Below are 9,150 nucleotides of genomic sequence, written 5' to 3' on the forward strand. Positions count from 1 at the left end.
CGTTGATTTAAAAGCTCAATAATTTAAAACTCGACCCAGGGTTCGAACCTGGCACCTAACGATACGAAGTGTAAGGACACTGCGCCGACGAGGCAGCCGCACAGTCGGTGCTACTCAATACTCATCGATTTCCTCATCCGAGCACCTACTGCTCACTGCTCACTGCTCGGCTAGACACACACACGCGCACGGCGCACGCGGCGCGCCTGTGTGTGCACGTGTGGACACTACTGGTATAACGAGTAACAACATCGGCTTGTGGTTTTGCATTTTATAAATGTTTTCCTCGTTCGCGCGCGGGGCTCTCCGCGTTCGCGTCAGTGCCAGCTCCGCGCCGCGCGGTGTCGTACTGTCGCGTGCGAGCGAGGAGCGACCGGGGACGAGCGATGCCGCTGCTGCTGTGGGGCGCGCTGCTGTGGGGCGCGCTGCTGCGGGGCGCGCTGCTGGGGGGCGCGCTGCTGGGGGGCGACGCGCCGGAGGGCCCGGGCCCGCGCTGCGCGGCGCGACACAACCTGTCCTGCACCGCCAAGAGCTCCAGCGCCGACGACTACTTCTACCTTATCAGAGGTGAGTATAGCGTCGCGCGTCGCTGTCAGTGAGTGCGCAATACGCATACTTAGATATTCTTTCGGTAAAATATTTAGGTATTTTGGTTGTAGGTAAAGGTACGGGCTGACACGTATGTGTGCTGCGAGCATGTTGCCATGACAAAATTCACGTTTAAGTTACTTAATAAAGTTATTAGCATCTTAAGTGGATGTGATAAGAACATTATATTAAATTAGAAGTACTGAACAAGTGCGAATCGGATTCGCCCACCGAGAGTTCCGTAACCTCGGAAATATAGAATTTTTGTGGCATAGGCAACCGTATTATTTTTTTTTTGTTTTGACGTGGATACGTCTTTAAAATTGCTTCCATAATATGGTGTCATTCCAAAAAAACGAATGTTTGAAAATCGGGGGATACAGTTTGCTACGTAACTATCATATCTATCCGAAATGTAATTACACCATTGGATAGCTGAACAATCAAAGAATTTTATAAGCTAAATTTAAACTATGATAATTCATATGCAGTGGAGACGGAAGCGCTGATATTTAGAGGTCATATAGTCGGTTTTTAAAATCTCCAGTTAGCGTAACTTTTGACTCAGAGAAGCTACAACTTTCCGTAGGTTTACTAAAGGGCCTCTTTCCTGATAAGAAAGGAGATACGGCTGTCATAATTCAATGTTTTCCGAATCTACTGGACCAATTGAGTTGAGTAGACAATAGACATATCCCTTCCTGGGCGGCACTCATGGGGGGCAACATGACAACAATAAACTTTTGTAAACTGAATCGTGTGATACATCAAATGAAAGAGTTATTGTAATTATATATAAAAATATAGGAAAACGAAGTTTCGATTCACCGAACATTTTTATTTTGAAGGCAAACAGGTGAAGATCACATACATAGAGTCGCAGTACTTCAAGCTGGCGTGCGAAGCGGGCGTGGCGCTGGGCGACCCCGCGCTGCCCGCGCTGCCCCGCGCCGCGCCGCTGGCCAGGGTGGTGCTGTTGGGCTGCGCGCCGCCGCCCGCCGGCTACGCGGCCGCGCTCGCCGCGCTCAACGTCAGCGTCGGCGCCGGCGGCGCGCTCGAGCTGCGCGAGCAGCCCGCGGCGCCCGCGCTGCGCGCCGCGCACCTGGCCGGCCTGCGCCTCGCCGAGCTGGAGCTGGCGCGCGGCGGCGGCCTGACGCGCCCGCCGGACGAGCCGCTGCGCCCGCACGCCGACGCGCTCACCGCGCTGCCCGCCTCGCTGCGCGTGCTGCGCCTGCGCCACGCCGCGCTGCAGCCCGACGCGCTGCGGGCGCTGCCGCCGGCGCTGGGCTGGCTGCTGCTGGAGAACGTGACGGGGCCCGCGCCGGCCGCGGCGCTGGTGCGGCTGCCGGCGCTGGAGCGGCTGACGCTGGCCGACGCCGCGCTGCGGCGGCTCGACCTGCGCGGCTCGGCGCTGCGCGACGTGTCGCTGACGGCGCCGCTGCGCGAGCTGCTGCTGGGCGCGCGCGTGGAGCGGCTGACGCTGCGCGGCGCGCTGGACGCCACGCTGCGCGGCGACTGCGCGGCGCTGCGCGAGGTGCAGCTGCAGAACGTGACGCGCGCGCTGCCGGCGCGCTGGCTGGCGCGGTGCGCGGGCGTGCGGCGCGTGGCGGTGCTGCGGTCGCCCGGCGCGCTGGGCGGCGAGGAGCTGGCGGGCGCGCGCGCGCTGCGCGAGCTGGACGCGTGCTGGTGCGGGCTGCGCGAGCTTCCGGCGCAGTGGCTGGCGGACGCGGCGCAGCTGCGCGCGCTCAACCTGTCGCACAACGCGCTGCGGCGGCTGCCGGCGCTGCCCGGCGCGCTGCAGGAGCTGCGCGCGACGCACAACCGGCTGGAGCCGGCGGCGCTGCAGCCGCTGGGCGCGCTGCCGGCGCTGCGCGCGCTGGTGCTGGACCACAACGCGCCGCTGCGCGACATGTGCGGACGCAGCGGCGACCTCGACACCAACAGTGAGTACGCGGCACACAGCGCGCTGGCACTTTTTTCATGCTCAAATAGTCGTATATAATATTATGGCCACTTCCTATCGAAATCTTTATTTCGCCAGCTATAAAACGAACAGAACGATGGGACAAAATATTTTTTCAAATTCATTAAATAGTAATTTTCACAAAAAGTAATATATCAGAACATAAATGTGAAAAAGGGAGCCAAATCCTATATCACAGATGTTGAGTTTTATATATTTAGATTGTAAGAGATAAAGTTTGTGTGGTTGTAGGGGGTAATCTCTGGATCTACAAAACCGATTTTGAAAATTCTTTCACCGATACAAAGCTACATTTATGCGTCTTTTAGAAGTTTTGTATTATATCCGAAAAGTATAAGACTAATTAACATACTGTAAAAGGCAAATCTTATCTCTACAATATCCTCTTGATAAGTGATTCGTTTTGATAAGGGTTTACGTTTTGTTGTATAAATACTGACGTTCTTACTATATTTTCAAACAAAAAAATAAAAACCATTATTTTAAACTAACTAACCTCTTATATCTAAACCATTATTTTCCCTAATTAGTCTAATTAACCTATTTATCATTATTTTAATTCTTTTTATGTATCTATTCGAGTACTAAATTATTAAATAAATAAATAAATATATGACTTAAATAATTTATTAAAGTACAAAAGGTACTATATCTACTAAAATATAGAAGATATAAATATGCTGCCGCGACACTTTTTGTAGACAATAATGTGTTCTGCAAAGTTGTAGTACATTGTTTTATTCTAACATCAATAGTTTTTGCAGCGCTCGCCATGTAAACAACACTTTTGTATACATTGGGTTACATTATTGGAGTTTAAGGAAGGATCCCTAATTTTCTTGAAAATATAATATAGCCTTCCTCGATAAATGGGCTATCTATCACTGAAAGAATTTTTTAAATCGGATCGGAATGATATTTCCAGACCCATTATATTTTTTACGCCTCAACGTTCGTTCGCCTCGCCCGTTACACGTTTTGTCAGCGTTTTTGTCAGCAAAATTCGCAAAAATCCCATCTTCCGCAGCGCTATCGCCGCTGGACCGTGCGCACGGCCTGCGCCTGCTGAGCCTGCAGCGCTGCGGCCTGCGCGACGTGTGCCGCGACTGGCGCGCGCTGCGGCAGCTGGCCGAGCTGCGGCTGAGCGGCAACAACATCAGCAGCCTCGGCGCCGACGACTTGCGCTGGGAGCGCGCGCAGCGCAGCTCCGTGGACCTGCGCCTCAACCCCGTGCGCGTCGACTTCTCGCACGCCGACTACCTCGCCGCGCTGAGCGTCGCGCCGCCCGCCGCCGCCGCCGCCGCCGCCACCGAGCTCCTGCTCGACACCGCGCAGCGCTGCGACTGCCACGACTACTGGTTCGCGCGCGTGCTGCGCGAGCGGCCGTGGGCCGTCGGCGCCACGCTCGAGCCGCTGTGCGCCGGGCCGGCCTCCGCCGCCGCGGGCGGGCACCGCGCGCTGCGCGACTTGCGGCTGCACGAGCTGGCGTGCGACGTGAGCCAGGACTGCCCCGCCGGCTGCCGCTGCCTGGAGTGGCCCACCGGCGCCGACCTGCTCTGCGAGCGCGCCGGGCTGGCCGCCGTGCCGCGCGCGCCGCGCCCCGGCCTGCGCGAGCTGCGGCTGGCCGGCAACGACGTCGCGGAGCTGCGCGCCGCCGACGTGCCCGCGTCGCTCGAGCGGCTCGACCTGAGCGACAACCGCCTGGCGCGCGTGGAGCCGGCGGCGGCGGCGCTGCTGTGGGACGCGCGCCCGCGCAGCGTGCTGCTCGCCGGCAACCCGCTCGACTGCTCGTGCGCCGCGCTGCCGCTGCTGCGCGCGCTGGCGGGCCGGCCGACGCGCGTGGAGGACCTGGCGCGCGCTCGCTGCGCGGATGGGCGCCCGCTGGCGGAGGCGGCGGCGCGCGCGGCGGGCGCGTGCGGCGCGCCGCCGGCCTGGGCGCTGGCGCTGGGCGCGCTGGTGCCGGCGGCGGCGGCGGCGCTGGCGGCGGCGTGCCTGGTGCGGCCGGCGACGCGCCACCGCCTCAAGCGCTTCCTGTTCGAGCGCGGGCTGTGCCTGCGCTGGGCGCTGGGCGCGCGCGCGGCGGACGCGGACGCGCGGCCCTACGACGCGTTCGTGTCGTTCTCGCACCACGACCAGCGCTACGCCGACGAGCTGACGCGGCGGCTGGAGCGCGCGGGGCGGCGCCTGTGCCTGCACGAGCGCGACTGGCTGCCGGGCGAGTGGATCCCGGCGCAGATCGCGCGCTCGGTGCGCGAGGCGCGGCGCACGCTGGTGCTGCTGTCGGAGCACTTCCTGCGCTCCACGTGGGCGCGCGCCGAGCTGCGGGAGGCGTACGGCGCGGCGCTGGGCGAGCGGCACCCGCGCCTGCTGCTGGTGCTGCTGCCCGGGTTCGAGGCCGCGCGCGCCGCCGCCGCCGACCCCGCGCTGCGCGCCTACGTGGAGCGCGTCACGTACCTGAGCTGGGACGACGCGCACTTCTGGCGCAAGCTGACGCTGGCGCTGCCGGCCGGCGCGCGCCCCGCGCCCCTCGCGCCGCCCGCCGCGCCCCCGCCGCCGCCTTGACCGGCTCGCCCACGCTTCTGGCGCAAGTCGACGCCGGCGCCGCCGCCCGCCCCCGCAGCCCGCCCTGCTCTAGACATCTCTAGACATCTCTAGACATCTCTAGAGCGTCACGAATCTACTCGTACCTACCTTACCAAATAACTATGATACTCCTGTACTATTTTAAGTAATTTTAAACGAAATAAAGTTGTCAGCCTTTTAAAGAAAACGTGACACTTGAAGGGATACAATGGTAAACTGTAAAGGTCGCTGCTCGGCCAGTTCCTTACATTTCGTGGCCTGACCATGGGGTGCCACGACCGTAAATGATCTAGTGATTTATCGATAGCTTGTAATGTCGTGGCCTGACCATGGGGTGCCACGACCGTAAATGATCTAGTGATTTATCGATAGCTTGTAATGTCGTGGCCTGACCATGGGGTGCCACGACCGTAAATGATCTAGTGATTTATCGATAGCTTGTAATGTCGTGGCCTGACCATGAGGTGCCACGAACGTAAATGATCTAGTGATTTATCGATAGCTTGTAATGTCGTGGCCTGACCATGAGGTGCCACGAACGTAAATGATCTAGTGATTTATCGATAGCTTGTAATGTCGTGGCCTGACCATGAGGTGCCACGAACGTAAATGATCTAGTGATTTATCGATAGCTTGTAATGTCGTGGCCTGACCATGAGGTGCCACGAACGTAAATGATCTAGTGATTTATCGATAGCTTGTAATGTCGTGGCCTGACCATGAGGTGCCACGAACGTAAATGATCTAGTGATTTATCGATAGCTTGTAATGTCGTGGCCTGACCATGAGGTGCCACGAACGTAAATGATGTACTGTTTAATAGATAGCTTGTAATGCAGTAAAGCATGTGTGTGTACGTGTATGTGTTTAATTATGCAAAAAAAAGTGATATGGATATATATAAAACTTAATAGTAGATTGTTATACAAGGGGCTAAAATGATCCATTATATACGAGGTATTATTAGACGAGACGTAAGGCGAGGGCCGCTAAATAGAAACCGAGTTTATAATGGGTTTAGCCCCGCGTGTTATATTTTTCACTACGATTGCGAGAAAATAAAATAATTCCGTACGGTAATTCAACGTTTTATTTAAATGTACGAACTTGGAAAAAATTATGTTAAGAGAGAGTTTTACCCGGTAACCTAATTTCCGCTTGCTGTGAAGATGAATAATTAGTATGTGGGGTAAACGTAGGAGTTATTAGTTTAAAAAACTTCTTCCGTAAGTGAATCACCTCGTTGTTCTTTTCTCCACTTATTAAATTTTTTGTAGGTATTTAATTTGTAGGTTCGTTTGGTTCCATCTTTACATAAGGGTCACCAATCTCAATAGATGAAGACATAACAATCAATGTTGCGAAATATGTAAATTACGATCACAAATTCACAATGAATTTCTTAAAAAAATCAAGAATGGATTATTCACAGCAAATCGTTTTTAAATTCTCGCCCTTCAATTTTATTTTTCTTTACTAATATAATTTTTTCCCATATAGAAAAGGCAAATTCGCAACTCAATAAAAATCAAATAAAAAAAATTACCGTATTCCACAGACAAGAACGCCGCATTTTATTCCAATAGAGACTCCGATCTTGGCAGCCGTCCCGTGCGGTCGTCTGTCCTCGCCTATGCAGGTTTTCGATCCCACGGTGGAGGCCACCAATATTGGTTCTTCTTTTGAGAGGGTGCTAGTTTTTCTAGTACTGTCTTGACCACCGATTTCGTTGTGCTGTGTTGTGTTGTGTTCTGCGTTGTTCTAGTGTAGTTAAGTGGGTCCGGTCCGTGAGTACACTAGAATAAGAGTAGGTACACCCACGTCACCTAAAGGCGTGGACCAGTAGGGCCACACAGTAGGTACTAACCTCCCCGCCCCGGTGGGGAGGCCCTGTTAGTTCCGGGGTCCACTATGGACCCCAACTCCGTTCTGCCGCCGTAGTTGGAGGCCCTCTTCAAGGACCTCCGAGTTAAATTTCCAGGCTATCTGGAAAGTTTTATGTCTTCGCAACCGATTGCGTCTCAAACCGTGACTTTAACTCAAAGTCAACCCCAATCAGGTAGTCCCCTTCCGGGAAATGCCGCGTCCCCCGCTATCCCCGCAACCCCCGCGCCACTCGTGACCCAGCGCCACGTGCTACCTGCTCAGGTAGTGCGCCCGCCGCTGGGCAGCCAATCCGCGGCCCGCGACCCACGTGTCGCTCGGCCTCGGGTCGCCCGGCAACACCGATTCCGGCTCCGTCCGTAGGGCCTAACGCGCCTAACGCGCACCCCGGGCCCTCAGCCCACCCAAAGGGCACTTTGCCACCCTCCCGCGAATCTATGACTCGCACTCCGTCCAACACGGTCCATAGGCCTTCCGCCATGGACATTTGCGATATCCCAGACTCGCAGGCCTCACCGGCTCCAGTTGACGATGGCTTCACCGTCGTCAACTTACTATTATTATTACTTAATAGAAAACGGCGAAAGGCTACTAAAACCGACGCTCAGCCCACTACCACTAGCAAGGTCACTGTGACCAAGAGCCAAGCTCGGTCACAAACCTTATCCGATTCAGACTCCGAAAGTGAGGACTCTCCTATGGAGGAACCTCGCAAGGAGAAGATCCCCCCAATGTTCATTAGGGACAAGGACGCATGGGCAAACAAAATTGTCCCCATGCTAATAAAAAACAATATCCCTATTCCAAACGCCTAGCTTACCACCTTAGGTATTCGTGCGGAATGCGAGTCATCCGGTGACCATAGGCGTCTGACAGCTTTATTGAGGTCAAACTCAATAGGCTATCACACTTACGCTCTGAGTGATGAGCGAGTCCTCCGCGTAGTAGTCCGCGGTCTCCCCAAGGAGCTTGATACTGAGCTCATCAAAGCCGACCTGCTTAAACAGGATCTCCCCGTCCAGGAGGTACACCGAATGTACCGATCCCGCTCAAAAGAGCCGCTAGACCTCTGTCTAGTGATCCTCGAGCTCTCTCCTGAGGGCAAGAGGATATACAACTTGAAGGCAATATGCCACCTCTCTGGCCTCTCCTTTGAGAAGCCCAACAACCGTGGCCGCATAGATCAATGTCATAGATGCCAGACCTATGGACACTCCCAAAGGAATTGTTTTGTCCGTCCCAGGTGCGTTAAGTGCCTGGGAGATCACGGCACGATAGATTGTCCCCGCAAGGAACGGATCGCTGAAGTGCCCCCAAGCTGCGTGCTGTGCCGCGAAGCCGGCCATCCCGCGAACTATCGCGGATGCCGGAAGGCCCCACAGCCAGGCAAGCGAAGGGGCAGGGCAGCGGGCCGCAAACCGGCGGCACCTAAAAAAGCCCGCTCACAGGTTTGTTCCAGCGTCGGTGCCTACCACCAACGCTTGGAACAAGCCATTGTACGGAGCGCCTAACGCTCCCAGTGCGGCACCGGCTTCTCCGGTCGCCAAACAGCCCCCGAGGGCCGCTCCTGCGGCCCAGGCCCCTCTCTCGGCCCCTCAAGCCTCGTCCAAAGCTTCATACGCGACTCACTCCTTCTCGGATGTATTCCGTATGGAAGAATACGATCTCTTCATTGAGAAATATAAAGTAGACCCCCTAAGGGCAATAGGCGAGCACAGTATCATGCTCCGCGCGATCGAAAACTATAAGAATTTTCTAAATGGCTCACAACGGTAGATTAAAACCACATTCCCTGACTATTGGCTTCTTCAATGCAGACGGGCTCACCGATAAATTACTCGAGGTCCGCGAATGGATGAACGTCTCTTATAGAGTGACATTCAGACACTCCTCTCCTTAAGTGACTCCGTCATTTTGGCCGGTGACTTTAATGCTAAACATACAAGTTGGCTTAACGCTTATAATAACACTAGCGGCAACACTCTAAGAAGACTGACTGACCGCGACGATGCTATTTTCATTTTGCTAACCCCCGACAAACCAACACGTTACCCGAGACTGACGGACACACGAAACCAAACTCCGAGCGTACTGGATCTGGCACTCCTAAA

The 9,150-nt window shown here is 55.3% G+C and overlaps 1 protein-coding gene across 1 annotated transcript; it reads left to right on the top strand.

Annotated features, from left to right (window-relative positions):
• The first annotated feature begins 284 nt into the window (after nucleotides 1-284).
• Nucleotides 285-6,081, top strand: LOC112052573 (protein toll-like). The gene is made up of 3 exons (XM_052883829.1): nucleotides 285-567; nucleotides 1,437-2,531; nucleotides 3,600-6,081. Exons 1-3 carry the CDS (start codon nucleotides 387-389, stop codon nucleotides 5,132-5,134), a joined length of 2,811 nt encoding a protein of 936 aa, XP_052739789.1. The 5' UTR covers nucleotides 285-386; the 3' UTR covers nucleotides 5,135-6,081.
• Nucleotides 6,082-9,150: the final 3,069 nt, after the last annotated feature.

This window comes from Bicyclus anynana, chromosome 10 (assembly GCF_947172395.1).
Source record: "Bicyclus anynana chromosome 10, ilBicAnyn1.1, whole genome shotgun sequence".
NCBI classification, from domain to species: Eukaryota; Metazoa; Arthropoda; class Insecta; order Lepidoptera; family Nymphalidae; genus Bicyclus; species Bicyclus anynana.